The following is a 21,750-nucleotide window of genomic DNA, read 5'->3' as shown; positions in this document are numbered from 1 at the left end:
TTCTGGTGCCTTGTTTCCTTTCATTTACACGTGAATACTACATGGGCTCTGACTAGCTGGTTCAATGTCAGAACCTCGAGGAAGGAGAATCTCCTGTCTTTTTTTTTACTTTCTCTTTTCTTTTTTTTTTAAATTTACAACCTAAACTGCTACCTTAAAGCTGTAGCATTTACATTACCCCGCTTCGCCCGTGCAACCGCGTTTCTGTTTTTCCATTGACTCAGTACATCAGTCAGCATTGATCAAGACTATTATTGTGTATTTCCAACACAGAAAATAAAAATCCATTTGGGTTGGGGGGCGGGGGGGGGGGTGAAACATTAAAAAGCAAAGTCCTGGAAGTGTAAAGCCAAATTGAGAAAAAAAAATTGTGAAAACGGAAGGTCAGGATGGAGTTGGAGAGGACAATCGAGCATTCCACCACAACCACACCCCCACCCCGGTGGTGGTCATTTTTCCCTGCAGGCATCAAGAGAACGTGGCATGTGCAATCTTCAAGGACACCGGTAGTTGAGCATAAATGTGGAAAAAGGGCAGGCTGTCTGCGAATACAATCTCCAGGGTTTTGTTTTTGCACAGAGGCCAGAAAGCCATCACCAAGTACCCCTTTATTTTTGCACGTTTTCAATACATTGGTTGTGATGAGTCAGCTCAGGCCCTAGGCTGAAAGGATTCTTGGTAACCCAAGATGGATAACGAAAAAAATTGTGTCTGAAAAAACTGCTCCTTTTTTGAAGTAGTTGATTTCTTGTGGGGTGATTTTCTTGAATTCCAGGAGCAGTAATCACTGCTTTAGACGCAGTTGCATCGTTTTGGACTACTGGTGAAAAGAAGATCAAAACAGAGTGACTTCTGACAGTTTAGAGTAGAAGGTGGATGATCACCTTGAAAGAGTCAGGGGGGTGGGAACCTAGACTGTAGTTCCAGTCCCCAGGACGTTGAGAGTAATGAGGTTAGAAATGAGATTTTAATGTCGCAAAAGTTCGCTGGCAAGCAGGAAGATGGCTGGAGGGTGTCTATTTCAGCACCTGAACCATCCCGAATGAGCTGGGTGAACTTGTAGCACGGGTTAATACCTGGGACTTTGATGTGGTGGACATTTCAGAGACATGGTCAGAGAAGAGACAGGAATGGTTTTGCAGGTTCCGAGATTTAGACATTTCAGTAAGAGCAGAGAAGATGGTAAAAGAGGCAGAGGTGCGGCATTGTCAGTCAAGGACAGTATTGCAATGGCAGAAAAGATGTTTGAGGACTCGTCTACTGAGCTAGTATGTGCTGAGGTTAGAGACAGGAAAGATGAGTTCACATTTTTGGGAGTTTTCTATTCACCTCCGAATAGATCCAGAGATGTGTTGGAAAGGGTAGCAATGATAATTCTGGATTGGAACGAAAGTAACAGGGTGGTCGCGATAGGGGACTTGTACTTTTCAAATATTGACTGGAAATGCTACAGCTCAAGTACTTTGGTTGAGTCAGTTTTTGTCCAAACTGTGAAGGATAGTTTAGACAAGCTAACAAGAGTGAGGTCAAATTTGATACCCAGTGAAGAATCTGGTTCGATTTGGTGTGAGGTGTCCACTTTGGTTATTATGATCACAATTCGGTTATGTTTACATTAGTGATGGAAAGGACGAGGTATTTCTGGGTTATTGCTGGAGGAAGGAAATTATGTTGGGACTAGGCAAGATTTGTGATGCAGGGGATGGGGAAGGAAATGCACCGGATGGGCACAGTTGAAATGTTGGGCTTAGTCAAGGAACAGCAACTTCGTGTCCTTTGATAATTATATACCTGTCAGGCAGGGATGAAGTGGTCAAGATGAAGAAGAAGGCTTAAGTTAGGATGAGACGTGAAAGCTCAGTTAGAGTGCTAGAGAGTTTACATTTAGCCAGTAAATACTGAAAAAGAGAGCTCAGAGACAGGAGGAGAAATGAGAAGGCGTTGGCAGATTGGATCAAGAAAAACCCTAAAACTTTCGACAGGTATATCAGGAATAAAATAATGACTACGGAAAGATTTGGGTCCCACCAAGGAGAGTAGTGGGATGTCGTACGTAGAATCAGAGAAGATAAGAGAAACACTAAATCAAAGGGCAATGTTGTTGAGGAGGGTACTGAGATACAGGCTACTAGACGAGACGCGAATGAGGTTCATAAGGAGGAGGTGCTAGCAATTCTGGAATGTGTGAAAATAAATAATTCCTCTGGGCCAGATATAATTTCACTTAAGATTCTCTGGGAAGCCAGTGGGCGGGGGTCAGATTTCATAGCTTTTAGCTTTCATTTTTTATGTCATCATTGTCTACAGGAAGAGTAGGGGAAGATTGAAAGATAGCAAATGCTATCCCCTTGTTAGAGACAACCCTGGTAATTATAGACCATGGAGCTTTACTTCTGTTGTGTGTAAACTGTTGAAAAATATGGATTTGTGAATACAATGCCATGCCTCACAAACCTTATTCAGCCCTTTGAGATGGTGACCAAACAGGGGATGGCGTTAAAACAGTTGATGTGGTGAATATGGATTTCAATAAAGCTTTTGCCAAGGTTCCCTTTGTCAGGCTATTGCACAAAATACAGAGGCATGAGATTGAGGGTGATTTATCGGGTTGGATCAGAAATTGACCAGCTAAAGGAAGACGGAGGGTGGTGGTTGATGGGAAATGTTCATCCTGGAGTTCAATTACGAATCAGTTCTGTGGTCACTGCTGTTTGTCATTTTTATAAATGACCTCGATGAGGTCATAGAAGGATGGATTAGTAAATTTGCGGAACATATAAGGTCGCTAGAGTTGTGGACAGTACTGAAGAATGTTGCAGGTTACAGAGGGACATAGATAAGCTGCATAACTGGGCTGAGAGGTGGCAAATGGAGTTTAATGCAGAAAAGTGTGAGGTGATTCTCTTTGGAAGGAGCAAAAATCCATCCAGAGTATTGTGCTAAAGGTAAGATTCTTGGCAGTATAGATGGGCAGAAAGATCTCGGTAACCATGTATAAAGATCCCTGAAAGTTGCTGGCCAGATTGGTATGGTTGTTAAGAAACCATGCGGTGTTTTAGCTTTTATTGGTAGAGGGATTGAGTTTTGGAACCACGAGGTCATGCTGCAGCCATGCAAAACTCTGGTGCAGCTGCACTTGGAGTATTGTGTATATTTCTGGTCACCACAATATGGAAAGGTTATGGAAACTTTTGAAAGGGTTCAGAGGAGTTTTCTGAAAATATTGCCTGCTATGGAGGGAAGGTATTATGAGGAAATATTGAGAGGCTGGCGGCTGTTTTTGTTAGAGAGAAGAATGCTGAGAGGTAACTTAATTGACATATAAGAATATCAGAGGGTTAGATAGGGTAGACTGTGAGAGGCTTTTTCCTCGGCTCGCACAATGGAACACGGCTTTATACTGATGGGAGATAGATACTGGAGAGATGTCAGAGATAGTTTCTTTACACAGAGAGTAGTGGGGGCGTGAAACGCACTGCCTTGCAACAGTAGTGGACTCGCCAACTTTACAGGCATTTCAATGGTCATTGAATAGGCATATGGATGAGAATGTAATAGGGTAGGACAGTTGGGTTTCAGGTTGGTTCCACAGATCGGCGCAACATCGAGGGCAGAGAGGCCTGTAACTCTGCTGTAATTTTCTGTGTTCTGTGAGTCTGTCTTTGGTTCAAAGCAGTGCAACAGCGAAGAATGGCAGAGGGTGAGACAGAAAGAAAGAGAGAGAAAAACCCAGATACAGAGAAGAAAAGAGAACACAGACAGCGACAGAGATGGAGAGACATCAAGTGTGAGAAAGGGAAAAACACTGCTTCTCTGAATCAATTCCTTGTGAAAACACACAGAGACAACTCTGAGCAGTTACGAAAAAGGGAAATCTCTTCAGGAATTTAATGGGATGCATGTTACCTGAAACAAACTTGCGTGGATAAATGATACAATTTCTCTGAGGAGAATGATACGCATCTCAGACAGTGACATTACACACACTGATGGGATCCACTGGTTTGTGGTGAAAGCTGTCTCTATTTTCCAGTCCTGCCTTTCCACCAGCCGACAGTGATGACCCAATTCCATCAAAGATCACCTGAAACTATTGCGTATGAAATAAATAAAGCAATTGCTCAAAGCAGGTTTGATTGCATTTTTAGTGAGAAATCAGAGTAAAAGCGCCAGTTCTCGTGACCCTTCCTCAGACCGGAAATCATCCAGCTTTAAATCCTCTTGACCAATTTGTGCACATTGTGCTCAATGAATCCATTTCTTCCTCCGATTCTAATTATTCAATACCAAATGTGGCAAGCATAGATAATTAAGCAACATTGGATTGTAACAGAGACTTCCAGGCAAAGTGAAGATTTATCTTCTCAGAACGCTTGTACTGCTTGATTTAGCTGTTTGATTGAGCAGTTAAAAGTCAAGCACGTTGTGAATGCCGGTTTGATCACCTACAAAGAAGAAATCCCTTCTCATCTCCGTCCTAAGTGGATGCCCCTTAATCCACTCACTCACATGGGGAGAGCTCTACCCCATACAAGAAGCGTCACACCATCCAGGACAAGATGTGGAGGAGGCCGTGTTGGACAAAGGTGGACAAAATTAAACATCACACAACCCAGGTTATAGTGTGATTGTTCTTCCACCTGATGAAGGAGCAGCGCTCTGAAAACTTGTGCTTCCAAACAAACCTGTCGGAATATAACCTTAAAAATCACACAACGCCAGGTTATAGTCCAACAGGTTTAATTGGAAGCACTAGCTTTCAAGCGACGCTCCTTCATCAGGTGATTGTGACAATCACCTGATGAAGGAGCGTCACTCCGAAAGCTAGTGATTTTTAACTTTGTACACCCCAGTCCAACACCGGCATCTCCAAATCAGGAGTATAACCTGGTATTGTGTAATGTTCAACTTCATCTTTAATACCTTTTCCTGTTTTCCTTCTCTGTCAAAGTACTTTTTGAACATATTCACATGAACACACTCTGTGAGGCTTTTCATTTCTGGAGTCCATATCAAGTAGTTCATCTCACTATTGCCAGAGCGGCGAGGAAAGAAGGAGAGGTGAAGCGAGGGCTGCCGGGAAGGGCGAGTATACCCGCATTAAAACGGACTTACCTCGCGAGTCGGGCCTCCATTTGCCGAGAGGTATGAGGGAGGAGCGAAGGACTTCTGGGAAGTCATATATTTGTTTGGTTGCGTTACCCGAAACACTACTCGGGTAATGTCTCCCACCCATCATCCTCCTCTAACCAAAAGAAAAGTACCTCTGCACCAAATTGGTAAGGTAACGAGTTATTTTTTATTCCTTATTTTTTTTCAACAGTCTCTTTGGGAATTTAGAATAGTGGGAATGGAGGTTAGGACAGTTGAACGTTCCTCCTGCAGAATATGGGAGGTAAGGGTCACCACTAGTGTCCCTGCTGACTACATTTGCGGGAAATGCACCCAACTCCAGCTCCTCGAAAACCGCGTTAGGGAACTGGAGCTGGAGCTGGATGAACTTCGGATCATTCGGGAGGCAGAGGGGGTTATTGAGAGGAGTTACAGAAGAGGAGCAGAGCAGTAGTCACTAGGGTCTCCATAGTTAGGGGGACAGATAGGAGGTTCTGTGGGGATGAGAGAGACTCACGTTTGGTGTGTTGCCTCCCAGGTGCCAGGGTTCGTTATGTCTCTGATCGTGTTTTTGGGATCCTTAAGGGGGAGGGGGAGTAGCCCCAGGTCGTGGTCCACATAAGCACCAATGACATAGGTAGGAAAAGAGATGGGGATGTCAGGCAGAAATTCAGGGAGCTAAGATGGAAGCTTAGAGCTACGACGAACAAAGTTGTTGTCTCTGGTTTGTTGCCCGTGCCACGTGCTAGTGAGGCAAGGAATACGGGGAGAGAGGAGTTGAACACGTGGCTACAGGGATCATGCAGGAGGGAGGGTTTTGGATTCTTGGATAATTGGGGCTCTTTCTGGGGTAGGTAGGACCTCTACAAGAAGGATGGTCTTCATCTGAACCAGAGGGGTACCAATATCCTGGGGCGGTAATTCGCTAAGGCTATTGGGGTGGGTTTAAACTAATCCAACAGGGGGATGGGAACCAAAATTGTAGTTCGAGGAGAGAAAAGGTTGAGAGTAGGGAGGTCCAAAATCAAGTTTGAGGGATGCAAGATGGCACCATTAAGCAAAAAGTTGTTTTGAAGTGCGTCTACTTCAATGCCAGGAGCATCCGGAATTAGGTAGGTGAACTTGCAGCATGGATTGGCACCTGGGACTTCAATGTTGTGGCCATTTCGGAGACATGGTTAGAGCAGGGACAGGAATGGATGTTGCAAGTTCCAGGATTTAGATGTTTCAATAAGAACAGAGAAGATGGTAAACGATGGGAAGGTGTGGCATTGTTGGTCAAGGACAGTATTACAGTTGCAGAAAGGATGTTTGGGGACTCAGCCACTGAGCTAGTATGGCATGAAGTTAGAAACAGGAAAGGAGAGGTGACCCTGTTGGGAGTTTTCTATAGGTCTCCGAATAGTTTCAGAGATGTAGAGGAAAGGATAGCAAAGATGATTCTCCATAGGAGTGAGAGAGACAGGGTAGTTGTCATGGGGGACTTCAACTTTCCAAATATTGACTGGGAACACTATACGACGAGTACTAAAGATGGGTCAGTTTTTGTCGAATGTGCGCAGGAGGGCTTCCTGGCACAGTATGTAGACAGACCAACAAGGGGCGAAGCCACATTATATTTGGTACTGGGTTGACTTGAAAGTAGGTGAGCACTTTGAAGATAGCGATCACAATTCTGTTATGTTCACTTTAGTGATAGAAAGGGATAGGTGCATACCACTGGGCAAGAGTTACAGCTGGGGGAAAGGCAATTATGATGCGATTAGGCAAGATTTAGGAAGTTCAAAGTTTGGGAGAAGACTTGTAGCTCGGGTGCTCATTGTTGTGGTTCTGTTCGCCGAGCAAGGAATTTGTGTTGCAGACGTTTCATCCCCTGTCTAGGTGACATCCTCAGTGCTTGGGAGCCTCCTGTGAAGCGCTTCTGTGCTGTTTCTTCCGGCATTTATAGGGATGGAATCATCACAGAAGGGCTTCACAGAAGGCTCCCAAGCACTGACGATGTCACTTAGACAGGGGACGAAATGTCTGCAACACAAATTCCTAGCTCGGCGAACAGAACCACAACAAGATTTAGGAAGCATAGGATGGGGAAGGAAACTGCGTGGGATAGGCACATTAGAAATGTGGAGCTTATTCAAGGAAAAGCTACTGTGTGTCCTAACTAAGTATGTACCTGTCAGGCAGGGAGGAAGCTGTAGAGCGTGGGAGCCGTGGTTTATGAAGGAAGTGGACTCTCTGGTCAAGTGGAAGAAGAAGGCTTATATTAGCATGAGATGTCAGGGCGTTTGAGCGTTACAAGTTAGCCAGGAAAGACCTAAAGAGAGAGCTCAGAAGAGCCAGGAGGAGACATGAGAAGTTGTTGGCGGATAGGATCAGGGTAAGCCCTAAGGCTTTCTATAGGTATTTAAGGAATTAAAGAATGACGAGAGTAAGATTAGGGCCAATCAAGGATAGTAGTGGGAAGTTGTGTGTAGAGTCAGAGGAGATAGGAGAAGTACTAAATGAATATTTTTCGACAGTATTCACTCTAGAAAACTACAATGTTGTCGAGGAGATTACTGAGACACAGGCTCCTCGACTAGGTGTGATTGAGGTTCACAAGGAAGAGGTATTAGAAATCCCGCAGAGTGTGAAAATAGATAAGTCCCCTGGGCCGGATGGGATTTATCCTAGGATCCTCTGGGAAGCCAGGGAGGAGATTGCCGAGCCTTTGACATTGATCTTTAAATCGTCATTGTCTACAGGAATAGTGCCAGAAGACTGGAGGACAGCAAATGTGGTTCCCCTGTTCAAGAAGGGGAGTAGAGACATATCCTGGTAATTATAAACCAGTGAGTCTTACTTCAGTTGTTGGTAAAGTGTTGGAAAAGTTTAGAAGACAGAGGATTTATAATCATCCAGAAAATAATAATTTGATTAGGGATGGTCAGCATGGTTTTGTGAAGGGTAGATCATGCCTCACAAACCTTATTGAGTTCTTTGAGAAGGTGACCAAACAGGTAGATGAGTAAATCGGTTGATATGGTGTATATGGATTTCAGCAAAGCGTTGAATAAGTTCCCCACAGTAGGCTATTGTACAAAATGTGGAAGAATGGAATTATGGGAGATATAGCAGTTTGTATCAGTAATTGGCTTCCTGAAAGAAGACAGAGGGTTGTGGTTGATGGGAAATGTTCATCCTGGAGTCCAGTTACTAGTGGTGTACCGCAAGGGTCGGTGTTGGGTCCACTGCTTTTCGTCATTTTTATAAATGACCTGGATGAGGGCATAGAAGGGTGGGTTAGTAAATTTGCAGACAACACTAAGGTCGGTGGAGTTGTGGATAGTGACGAAGGATGTTGTAGGTTGCAGAGAGACATAGGTAACCTGCAGAGCTGGGCTGAGAGGTGGCAAATGGTGTTTAATGCGAACAAGTGTGAGGTGATTCACTTTGGTCGGAGTAACCGGAATGCAAAGTACTGGGCTAATGGTAAGATTCTTGGTAGTGTAGATAAGCAGAGAGATCTCGGTGTCCAGGTACACAGATGTTTGAAACTTGCCACCAAGGTTGACTAGGTTGTTAAGATGGCTTACAGTGTTTTAGCTTTTATTAATAGAGGGATCGAGTTCCGGAACCATGAGGTTATGCTACAGCTGTACAAAACTCTGGTGGGGCCGCACTTGGAGTATTGTGTGCACTTCTCGTCACCGCATTATAAGAAAGCTGTGGAAGCTTTGGAAAGGGTGCAGAGGAGATTTACTGGGATATTGACTGATATGGAGGGGAGGTCTTACGAGGAAAGGCTGAGGGACTTGAGGTTGTTTTTGTTAGAGAGAAGAAAGTTGAGAGGTGACTTAATAGAGACATATAAGATAATCAGAGGGTTAGATAGGGTGGACAGGGAGAGCTTTTTTCAAAGAATGGTGATGGCGAGCACAAGGGGGCATAGCTTTAAATTGAGGGGTGATAGATATAGGACAGATGTCAGAGGTAGTTCCTTTACTCAGAGAGTAGTAAGGGTATGGAATGCTTTGCCTGCAACAGTAGTAGATTCGCCAACTTTAAGTACATTTTTTTCGTCATTGGACAAGCATATGGAATACATGGAATAGTGTAGGTTAGATGGGCTTCAGATTGATATGACAGGTAGGCGCAACATCGAGGGCCGAAGGGCCTGTACTGCGCTGTAATGTTCTATGTTCACTCAATTTCCTCTCGATTTGATAAGGTCCACTAAACCTTGCTTTTAAAGGTTTACCTATTCCTGGAAGTAACTCCAATACCTTGTCCCCAACGACAAAATGACGAATTTTAGACTTCTTGAACACTTCCTGTTTCATTGTATTCGGGGATACCTTTAAGCACTGTCTAGCCAACTCTCCAGCACTATTTATTCGCTCTCTAGGATTTGACATATCATCCAAATTTGTGGCGAATTTGTTGTAGCTTATTAATTTCTCCTTTATCGATTTTAACTGTTTTTTTTACTTCATGCCCAAAAATTAATTCGAAGGGACTGAATTTGGGCGATTCATTTGGAGCATCTCTTCTCACAAAAAGCACAAACGGAACTCCCTTATCCCAATCATCTTGATAATCCTGAGCATAAGCCCTCAGCATGGTCTTTAACATTTGATTCCGCCTTTGATTCTGGAATGAACACAGTAGATATGAACTGTTTTCTTCACAAACATCCATAAACTCGTTGAATAGTTTGGATATATCTTTTGACCCTTTATCTGACTGTACCTCTAGTGGTAGTCCATATTTCGTGAAAAAGAAAGAGCAGTTCTTGTCCAACCCTTCTAGCTGCCTTGGGAAATTTGTCAATAAACATATTATTGTCAATAAATGCTTAATCACACTTTTTGTTTGAGGTAGGGAACCTAAACAACCAATCAAAGTGCTCTTGTGAAAGGTGCGCAAAATAGTGGAATACTTATTAAAGGTGCAGACAATTTTTTTAATTGCCTGTGGTTAACCGATTAGCTCACATGTATGACATGTTTGGCAATATTTAACTACATCCTTGTGTAGTCCAAGGAAGTCTTTGTATTTTCGCCGGTGTTTCCCTCACTCCGAAATGACCTCCAAGTGATAGCTCATGCGCCACTTGCAGCACTTCCTTTCCATACCCTTCTGGCAAACGAGCTGATTAGCTTCTGCCTGTTTCTCATCTGTTTACAAGTGTGATTGTCTCTTTCATCATTATACCATTTGTATAGTAATAACACACAGGAATGCATTCACTCTGCATCCTTGCATATGGCTTTTGACATAACTGCGTCAAGTTCTCGTCTTTCTGCTGTAAGTCAGCAGGCTTAGCTGAGCAAATGGTACTAGCATTTTTAACATTTGTCTCCTGCTCTGTCCCACTTACTGGATCAAAAAAATTCTTTGATAATGCTTCTTCAGCCTTCATTATCTGTGCCGTTTGATCTCTCCTGATTCAGCTTGTGACTCTCCGATCTCGCGAAGACACAGTCTGGGAAGATTCCTGGATAAACATCCTGCATTGCTTCATTTGCCTGCACCTCCACTCGCTTTTCAACTAGAAAGTAAGCAGCGCTCCTACTGGTGAACCAGCTATATCATTTGGAAGGACAAATTGTATTCCTGGAGCTGAGAGTTTGTCTTGCATTCCTACCACAAATTTTCCACCCTTTTCTTGTCATTCTAGCTTCACTTGAATATAACTGAGTGTTTTTCGTCCCGCTGTGAATTCCCGTTACCAGTACCTTTTCTGGCAATAGTCCTTCAGGAGTACATATCTCCTCATCTTTCAGTATCACAGACTCTCCTGTAATATTATGACCTCTTTACCTGTTACTCCTAGCCGATGTGAATACGCATATTTTTTAAGCAAATCTGGAAATTTCTCCTTAATCAAACTTTAAACAACTTATGGACTCTGATGCAGCTTTCCCTTGTGGTTTCTGTAACCAGTCCAATTAAAGTGTCCTGATTTCCTCCATCTAACTTTCTCCTAGCCCAGCAACACTCTCATTTCACGTGTATTTCCACTGTATTTGCAATGAAAACAACGGAGCTTTATGCCTTCTTTTTCCCCTTCAAGCGTTTCCCTTTTACCCTGTGGTAAGTTATCCTTATGATCTTCACGGGGATCTACCTTTCCCTTTCCACATGAGGATATTCCTTTGCCCCAATTTCTATCCCTCATGGATTGAAATTGATCCTGAAAGCCAAGCTGTGTTTTATGGACCAGCTCATAATCATCAGCCACTTCAGCTGCTAACCTTGTATGGATCAACAAAGCCCATATGGTCACTCGCCACTGCATTTAGATTAGATTAGATTACTTAGATTAGATTACTTACAGTGTGGAAACAGGCCCTTCGGCCCAACAAGTCCACACCGCCCCGCCGAAGCGCAACCCACCCATACCCCTACATTTACCCCTTACCTAACACTACGGGCAATTTAGCATGTCCAATTCACCTGACCTGCACATCTTTGGACTGTGGGAGGAAACCGGAGCACCCGGAGGAAACCCACGCAGACACGGGGAGAACGTGCAAACTCCACACAGTCAGTCGCCTGAGGCGGGAATCGAACCCGGGTCTCGAGCGCTGTGAGGCAGCAGTGCTAACCACTGTGCCACCGTGCCGCCCACTGTTTCGCCACTTGCTCAAATTAGATGAAAAAAGGTATTCACGTCCTTCTTATCATAATTAGGCAATGTTTGAACATACTGAAACGTTTTCTCAAGAGGCATTTAACTACCAGGGGCTTGCTCATCCTCACTACCAGGGGATTCCTCACTCATTTTAATTTCAGCATTCATCTCCAGCTTTTTAAGCTGACTTCTCTTTTTAACTGTCAATTTCTGAAGTTCGAAAGCTGTCTCCTGTTCTTTCTCTTCTGCTAAAGCCCTTCGTACTTTTTATTTCCCTTCTGCTTTGAACCGTAACTTAAGCTGTTTAATTTGTGCTGCCCTTTCCTTATCCCTCGCCTCTAACTCAAGCTGATCCAATTGCAATTGAATATTTGCCACCTCTACAATTTCTAATGGACTTTCCAGCGAGTTTAAATGCTGAGCTATTCCTATAACGATCTCTCCTTTCCTCAAAGAAGGAGGCAGCGCCGACCCCAGCTTGTCTGCTCATTCCAGTAGCTTGGCCTGAATCACCTTTTGTAAAACTACCACGCTCACGTCGTCCACCTCCAGAAATCTCTTGGCGACTGAAAGAGCCATCACTCTCCCAACCCTTGTCTGGCCAACCAAACCAACACCCGAAATAAGGACAGGAGCAACTACCTTTTGCTCTTTAATTCCCTCGAAGACCCCCCAATCTGTTATGGATGAGGCCAGACCACTCACAACATTCCCATGCAGGCAGCCCAGACTTAAACATTGCTATTTGTTTCATTAATTGTACAGTGAAATTTACTCGGAGTACGTCAACTAGGTTGACTGCCAGGTTTTAAAACAGATGAAACTTTATTCACAAAATTATTTAATGAATCGCAAAGAACCAAATACTGAATACCTACAGTACTTAGTCTGTCTTAACTAGACTTAACTGTGCTGTTCCAACAATACACAACAGTCCCAATAAACAAACCACTTGAACACAGAGGCTTTCAGGTTGAAGTGAGAAGGGCAGAAGGAGAGAGAGATGTTCCAGACTAAGTTAACTGACTTCAACAGCCTTTCTCCACACACACCACTACTGAAGTGACTAAAAACAAGAATTCAGGTTTCAGGACTGACATCCCCACCCCCTTTCTTCATACAGGTAACATCTAAATCATAAAAACTTTGGCCTGAAGACCCAATTGTTCACATGCAAACAAAACGGCGTCCCAATACCTTTTACATCTCTGTACCACTTCGGGCGATTCAGAGCCGGAGCTGTTGAACAACCACTCTTAATAAAAGAAACAAGGGCACAGTATCTTTGACAAAAGGATCGCTTGTTTGTTTTTCAAATGAAGGACCAGCTTTGTGACAAATGGCATCACAACACTGTACGTTCAAATGACTTTGTCCTCTTTTCAGTTCATACAGTCTGAAAGACAACTTCTGTAATGTTCCACTGAGTCACCAAATTCCACATATCCCTTGTTAGAGAAAGTGGCTTTGTAAAGTCATTTGAAACTCAGTTCCATTGCAAACATCAATTGGTTTCTTTTGCAAGAAAGTTGGTGGTTTTACCATGCGCTCATATGACGGACAAAATGCATCATGGGGCTGTTTGTACTTTTACTTCAGCACACCCTGACCGGTCCATAATCTCCTTCGCAACGTTTATCAGTAGTCAGTAAGTTTCTCGATAATTAGTGTCAGTGCTCAATATTTCTTCCACAGTGAAACTTGGCGCTCAGCCTCAATGCTCAGGGAGCTGCTCAGTTATGGTGAGGAAAATGACCATCTACTGTGCATTGTACTTTCGGTGACCGGAAATAAACTGCGGAAAGTATCAAAAATGAGCCAGAATTGCAGAAATGAATGGAAACCTCAACTGTAATGAGTCTTTTTTTTATAAAAAGCAATACAAAATGAAAGGCACACCGAATGAAGAATTTTCAGAAATGTTGACTGTGCAGTCGATTAAAGATGGATTGTGGGTGATAGGACAAAATAGTTGGGGCAACAAGGCACCTTTTTTTCCTAAAGTACAACCAAAGACCGAAAGTGAATTGTGGAAAAGGCTTCAGAATATTGTATGTTATGGCCACAGCTGCTAAAAATACAAGTCAAATCAGATCCCAGAATGACAGAAGTTTGGAATATTTAAAGTTTAATTTTTGCATTTGATTGCCGTGGTAGTTAATCAGTGAAAATATTCACATGACGCTGCCGCTGGCCTTACAGTGCAAGAACATCAAGTTATTAATGAGAAAAAAACAATATCATAAAAACATCAGAATTGGAGAATGTCTCAACACGAAACACGAAAGAAAAATACAGCTTTTTCACCAGCAACATCCTTTGCAGATATTCAGTTTTCATTGAAAAAATCATACTAAAATCAACTCGTTAATTTTCACCAGAACTGATTATTTCCAAATTGTGTGGCCATAAGGCACATTTCCAATTCTGAATACATGGACGTCGTTGCATTTAATACAGCCAGGGAAATGCCACTGTCCATTTCAACCTGCAGATTATGTTTCTGAATGAAAAATCTGTCTCAAACGAAGGTCAGAACTTTTGACCAATTTGCATATTTTAACCATTCGATTAAATGGATATTTTACTCCATTGATTAGCTCCTCTCTGAATTTTGTTTGCATTAAAGCATAAATGCAGGTGTTGGTGCAGGAACTCAGAAGCCGGAGCATGAATCCAATTTCTTGAAAGACAAATACTGGATGATCAAAAGTCGTGTCTTCATAATTATAGTTTATTTCTTGCCAGTTAAAGGAGCGCACGACATGGGTCATCCACAACAGTGTAAAATTTGCGGACAATGCAATGAGCAAGATGATTGATTTTCTCCGGTTTACCATCTCTGGGTCAGTATTCGTCTGTCCATTTCCCTGGATCTGTAGGCGACAGCGGATGCGGTTGGATATTATAATATGTCTGACAGTCAGAGCATTGAATGCCAAAATCAATACAATTGGAAGCAATGGTATCATTATATTGTCAATCCATACATACACTTTCCAAAATAATGCTGTAAAATAGTCTGATATTGCAATGCAAAACCACGGCACATTGTCAATAACAATTAAAGGACTAAACACAAAATACCAAGTAATTGACCGCAAACAGCTGACCACACTCACAGTAATTATGACCACAAATGCAGATCTCTTATTACAATATCTTGCTCTCAGCTTCTGGCAACAAATTGCAACAAACCGATCAAAGGTGAAAGCAACTGTGAACCAAACTGAGCAGTCCAGGGCTGCAAGGTACAGAACGACTCTTGAGGCACAGAGAGGAGTGATGAACAAGAAATTAACCGGAAAATAAAGAATGTTAATTCGATCGAGTAAGACATTAAGGATGACGAGAAGTAGATCTGCTATAGACATTGCCAGCAAATAGCGGGTGATGCATGGGGAGAGCCCACAATTGCCTCGATTCAGGATCACAATTCCCATGCAGTTAACTGTAAGAAAATAAAGAAAGATACACCTCTTCATGACTTTATTGACAGCAACGTTGTCTTAATATGTCTGCTAAATGACACCAGCTGCCTCAGATCAACTTATGAAATCAATTAGACTATACATGGTGAAAAGTGACAAGTGTATTATTGACTTAAGCAAACCGGAATTAAATAAAGGTATTCTTTGAACGAATAGATGAACAGAATAAATAAATAAACAAGGAATGAAATCTATCATGATTGAAATATGTTAATGCAAGTATGGCATCCTGGCGAATTCACCAAAGGGTTCAGTAGATTTTTGATGGTTATTGTATTGTTAATGAATAAAATAAATCAAATTAACGTGGTAATAAGGCGAAGATCAGTATTGAGGCATGGCATCCGAAGCATAGTAGCTCGTGAGAATTGTTATGAAACTCGGTGAAGGCGGCAATTTGTTCGAAAAATGTTATGGCCCAGATCAAACTATCGTCAAAATATATCCAAAATAAAGCCCTTTTCTTCTTTTAAAACCAAATTCCAGGTCTTGCATTCCAAATGCAATTCAATTGAATAACTTACCAGAGCTGAAGTACAGAATTTTATTCATGCCTCCTACTTAAAATGCAACGGGAGAAAGAAGAAATTAGAATGAATTAACTCTATTGGAAATCTTAAGAGAATGATAGATTATTAAATTACTAATCAGTAACTGTTCCAGTTCAGTAACATGCTATAAACACACCCTTGAGGGGAAAATTCGGTAAAACAGTTTGCCTCAATTCAATTCTGGCAGCAGGCAGAGAACCCCCAGATTTTAGATACAACCAAAAGATAAATAAAATGGCTTCTACAGCTTTAAAAAATAATTGATGCCCCTGAAAAGCTAAAGTTAGAAGTCATATTTGGATAGGAGCTTGCCCCACCCAAGCTCTTCTATTGTTCCAACATTTTAATAAAAAAGACTCCAAGAATTGAAGCGATTTACTTCAATGGCTTTCAATAGATATCTTGTTACCTCTGTCTTCAAATCTCTTTTCAAACAAACACAGGACAAATTTCACATCTTGAAGCCACAGTCTCGTCACAACTCTCCCCACGAAGTAACACATCAATATACATTGATCTTAAATAACCTTTAGTCTTACACTACTTGTACACAGCAATAAATATATCTGATATTCACTTTGAGCATACAAGCATTCATAGAACATAGAACAATACAGCACAGAACAGGCCCTTCGGCCCACGATGTTGTGCCGAACTTCTAACCTAGATTAAGTACCCATCCATGTACCTATCCAAATGCCGCTTAAAGGTCGCCAATGATTCCGACTCTACCACTCCCACGGGCAGCGCATTCCATGCCCCCACCACTCTCTGGGTAAAGAACCCACCCCTGACATCTCCCCTATACCTTCCACCCTTCACCTTAAATTTATGTCCCCTTGTAACACTCTGTTGTACCCGGGGAAAAAGTTTCTGACTGTCTACTCTATCTATTCCTCTGATCATCTTATAAACCTCTATCAAGTCACCCCTCATCCTTCGCCGTTCCAACGAGAAAAGGCCGAGAACTCTCAACCTATCCTCGTACGACTTCCTCTCCATTCCAGGCAACATCCTGGTAAATCTTCTCTGCACCCTCTCCAAAGCTTCCACATCTTTCCTAAAGTGAGGCGACCAGAACTGCACACAGTACTCCAACTGTGGCCTAACCAAAGTCCTGTACAGCTGCAACATCACTTCACGACTCTTGAATTCAATCCCTCTGCTAATGAACGATAATACTCCATAGGCCTTCTTACAAACTCTATCCACCTGAGTGGCAACCTTCAAAGATCTATGTACATAGACCCCAAGATCCCTCTGTTCCTCCACCTGACTAAGAACCCTACCATTAACCCTGTATTCCGCATTCTTATTTGTTCTTCCAAAATGGACAACCTCACACTTGGCAGGGTTGAACTCCATCTGCCACTCCTCAGCCCAGCTCTGCATCATATCTAAGTCCCTCTGCAGCCGACAACAGCCCTCCTCACTGTCCACAACTCCACCTATCTTCGTATCATCTGCAAATTTACTGACCCACCCTTCGACTCCCTCATCTAAGTCATTAATAAAAATTACAAACAGCAGAGGACCCAGAACTGATCCCTGCGGAACTCCACTTGTAACTGGGCTCCAGGCTGAATATTTACCATCTACCACCACTCTCTGCCTTCGACCGGTTAGCCAGTTTTCTATCCAATTGGCCAAATTTCCCTCTATCCCATGCCTCCTGACTTTCCGCATAAGCCTACCATGGGGAACCTTATCAAATGCCTTACTAAAATCCATGTACACTACATCCACTGCTCTTCCCTCATCCACATGCTTGGTCACCTCCTCGAAGAATTCAATAAGACTTGTAAGGCAAGACCTACCCTTCCCAAATCCGTGCTGGCTGTCCCTAATCAAGCAGTGTCTTTCCAGATACTCATAAATCCTATCCCTCAGTACCCTTTCCATTACTTTGCCTACCACAGAAGTAAGACTAACAGGCCTGTAATTCCCGGGGTTATCCCTATTCCCTTTTTTGAACAGGGGCACAACATTCGCTACTCTCCAGTCCCCTGGTACCACCCCCGTTGCCAGTGAAGACGAGAAGATCATTGCCAACGGTACTGCAATTTCCTCTCTTGCTTCCCACATAATCCTAGGATATATCCCGTCAGGCCCGGGGGACTTGTCTATCCTCAAGTTGTTCAAAATGTCCAACACATCTTCCTTCCTAACAGGTATCTCTTCTAGCTTACCAGTCCATTTCACACTCTCCTCTTCTACAATACGGTCCCTCTCGTTCGTAAATACTGAAGAGAAGTACTTGTTCAAGACCTCTCCTATCTCTTCCGACTCAATACACAGTCTCCCACTACTGTCCTTGATCGGACCTACTCTCGTTCTCGTCATTCTCAGGTTTCTCACATACGCATAAAATGCCTTGGGGTTATCCTTGATCCTATCCGCCAACGATTTTTCATGCCCTCTTAGCTCTCCTAATCCCTTTCTTCAGGTCCCTTCTGGCTATCCTGTATCCCTCCACTGCTCTGTCTGAATCCTGTTTCCTCAACCTTATGTAAGCCTCCTTCTTCCTCTTTACCAGACATTCAACCTCTCTCGTCAACCAAGGCTCCCTCACACGACCATTTCTTTCCTGCCTGATAGGTACATACATATCATGGACACGTTGTATCTGCTCTTTGAAAAAGTTCCACATTTCCACCACATCCTTCCCTGACAGCCTATGCTCCCAACGTATGCTCCTCAAATCCTGCCTTACAGCATCGTAATTTCCCTTCCCCCAATTATAAAATCTACCTTGTTGTGCGCACCTATCTCTCTCCATAACCAAGGTGAAAGTCACAGAATTGTGGTCACCATCACCAAAATGTTCACCCACTAACAAACCCACCACTTGTCCCGGTTCATTACCGAGTACCAAATCCAATATGGCCTCCCCTCTGGTTGGACAATCTACATACTGCGTTAGAAAAGCTTCCTGGACACACTGCACAAACACCGCCCCATCCAATCTACTTGATCTAAAGAGCTTCCAATCAATATTTGGGAAGTTGAAGTCGCCCATGACTACGACCCTGTGGCTTCTGCACCTTTCCAAAATCTGTTTCCCAATCTGTTTCTCCACATCTCTGCTGCTATTGGGGGGCCTATAGTAAACACCCAACAAGGTGACTGCACCTTTCCTATTTCTGACTTCAGCCCATACTACCTCCAGAGGCAGATCCCCCTCAAACTTCCTTTCTGCAGCCGTTATACCATTTCTAATTAGCAATGCCACCCCCCCTCCTTTTTTCCCACCCTCCCTAATCTTACTGAAACACCTGTAACCAGGAACCTCCAACAGCCATTCCTGTCCCACATCTATCCACGTTTCCGTGATGGCCACAACATCGTAGTCCCAGGTACCAATCCACGCCTTAAGTTCACCCACCTTATTTCTGATACTCCTTGCGTTGAAGTATACGCACTTGAGCCCATCTCTGTGTCCGCAAGTAGTCCCTGTCAGTGCTACCTTCTCCACAGCCTCCCTACAGTCTTGGGCATCCTGACAAACAGCTAAACTACCTGCTGGACTACAAGTCCGGATCCCATCCCCCTGCCAAATTAGTTTAAACCCCCCCGAAGAGTGCTAGCAAACCTACCCCCCAGGATATTGGTGCCCACTCAAATACTAATCATTTACCTTCCCGCCCAGCTATGCGCTCCAACCTCACTTCCGCTGCTCCCACTCAAATAACCGTTGGTGATTAAAGGGTGAGTATTTATACTCACAGTTCTCCTTCCCGGCTGCCCCTCTGTTTGCCGTCACTTCCTCTGCTGCTCCCGCTCTTTTTGTGAAGAGAGAATAAAAAACACCGCTGCCCGCTACAGGTAAGTAATTTTGAAACAAACTGTTTTACCTCAGCTGTAGTCTCCCGGGTTCGCCTTTACTCGGCCGCTGCCATTTCAGTCCGTATTCCTTTTCTTCCATCAAACACTTACAACTTTCTTCCCCAAAATCAGGTAAATGCATCAGCAATTATGTCCTCTCGTCGTGCCCTGTGCACATTTCTCAAGTTCTACAGTAATGAGCTCCACCTAAGCAGTCTGAAATTTTGATACTTTTTTTTCCATAAACTTTAAAGGGTCATGATCATTATATTCAACTATCTCAAGTCACTGCCAATGTATAAGTTGACATGGTGCAACACCAACAGCAAGCTCAATATCTCTTTTTGCCAAGTTAGATGAACTCAGAGCTTTGGTAAGTGGTTTGAAATATGACATCATTGCAATTACGAAGACTTGGCTGAAAGCAGGACAAGGTTGGCAGCTGAATGTCCCAGGTTTTAGATGTTTCAGGTGTGATAGAAAGGGATGAAAAAGCGGTGGACGAGATCGAATACTTTTCAATGAGTATCTCACGGTAATACTGACGGCCCGTGGAGTGAAGCAAGTTGGTTAGAACTCAGGAATAGGGAAAGTTAATTCTCAATGCTGGGGTATACCATAGACCTCACAACAGCCACGGGAGATTGAAGAGAGAATACGCATACAGATTTTCGAAAGATGCTCAAAACTTTGGAAACAGCAGGACAGATATGGTGAGTGATACGGTGACTGAAATGGTATTGACTGCTACTCACTTCGTGCTGGGGCCTTGGATGGGCAGAAGTTGTAACGACCATTTAGGAGAGTTTATTTTACACAATATGTAAACAGTCTAACCAAGCAAGGAATTATACTAGCCCTGCTTTTTGGAAATGAGCCCGGACAGATGAGTGGAGTTTTAGAGGGGGACAATTTCGGGAGTATGACCCAAAATTTATTGAGTTTTACGTCCTCGGTGAATGATTTAAATTAATGGAAGTTGAACTACAACACCTCGAATGTGGTTTGGAAATATACCAGTCATCATTGAATGGCGGAGCAGAATTGATGGACAGAACAGCCGACTTCTGTTCACCAAGTTTCTTCAGACAGTTCCCTGTCACCCTCACAGCTACTACTGTCTAGAAGCAGCAGGTGTACAAGAATGACAGCACTTGTAAGTTTCCTTTAAACCACTCACCTTCCTGGCTGGAAACACATCATTGTTCCTTCATTTTTGCTGGACTTAAAACAGTTTAAACACAATTGGATGTCTACACGTTTAGGAAAGGTGTAGCGGGACATGAGTCAAGTGCTGGCAAATGTGAATAGTTAGGTTCAGGAAACCTGGTCGGCAGGGACGAGTTAAATTGAAAAGTATGTTTCCATGCTGGATGTCTCTGTAACTATACACGGATGGTCTTAACGCCAATTGTCTGCAGTGTTTTGAGAAAGTAGCTCAGCACCACTTTCTCAAGTGTAACTTTGGATGGCCAATCCTGCTGTCTCAGTCTGCTCTATGATACAATTAAACAGTCTGTAAAATATTTATTGCGAAACCTGATTACACGGATGGAAGGAAACAACAGTAAAAAAAAACAACTCCTGGTGAAACCACGGGAAATGCAAAAGGTTACAATTAACTAAAGCCGAGCAGCCTGCGTCAAATTTCAATAAAGAATGGGGGAGTAGAGTTAAATAGGTTTACACAAACATAGACATATGTACGGACTTACCAACAATGCCAACAGCTGCAAGTATTGGGTAGTAAATTCGTGCTACCTGTAAGATTACTGAGTATTTCATTATGTCCCAGTCAGGTCGTCTGTTAGAAGAGAGACAATGATTCTGTCTGCTGAAAAATAATAATAACGTCAACATAACCTCATTTTATTGAGAAGCTAAATGTCCCGTGAGACAATAAAGACGTTTGGATCACTGACTGAGTTAATTGCAGTAAGCTGAACAGCAGCAAAGTAACAACTTTCCTCTGAGGGCTACTTCACAGTTTTGAAGAATAAAATGTCACTAATTTCCTGAGTGTTAGTATTTGATTATATTTTCAATGTACTCAAGTACAGACGTACAGGAGTACAGCGAAAAGTGCACAATGTCTCCATTCCCGGGGCCATCTTACATACAAGGACGCCCAGATCCAAAGTAGAAAAGTGAA

The 21,750-nt window shown here is 43.0% G+C and overlaps 1 protein-coding gene across 1 annotated transcript; it reads right to left on the bottom strand.

The window, feature by feature from the left end:
- Window positions 1-14,226: 14,226 nt before the first annotated feature.
- LOC148138341 (putative G protein-coupled receptor 139) lies at window positions 14,227-21,383 on the bottom strand. Its single transcript, XM_087981637.1, has 2 exons — window positions 21,314-21,383; window positions 14,227-15,182 (listed from the first exon to the last, which is right to left on the bottom strand). Exons 1-2 carry the CDS (start codon window positions 21,381-21,383, stop codon window positions 14,227-14,229), a joined length of 1,026 nt encoding a protein of 341 aa, XP_087837763.1.
- Window positions 21,384-21,750: the final 367 nt, after the last annotated feature.

This window comes from Chiloscyllium plagiosum, unplaced genomic scaffold (assembly GCF_037043375.1).
Source record: "Chiloscyllium plagiosum isolate Xiang-an unplaced genomic scaffold, Cpla_swu_hap1 HiC_scaffold_40, whole genome shotgun sequence".
Lineage (NCBI taxonomy): Eukaryota > Metazoa > Chordata > Chondrichthyes > Orectolobiformes > Hemiscylliidae > Chiloscyllium > Chiloscyllium plagiosum.
The sequence above is the reverse complement of the archived record's forward strand: the minus strand, read 5'-3'. Positions and strand labels throughout refer to the sequence as shown.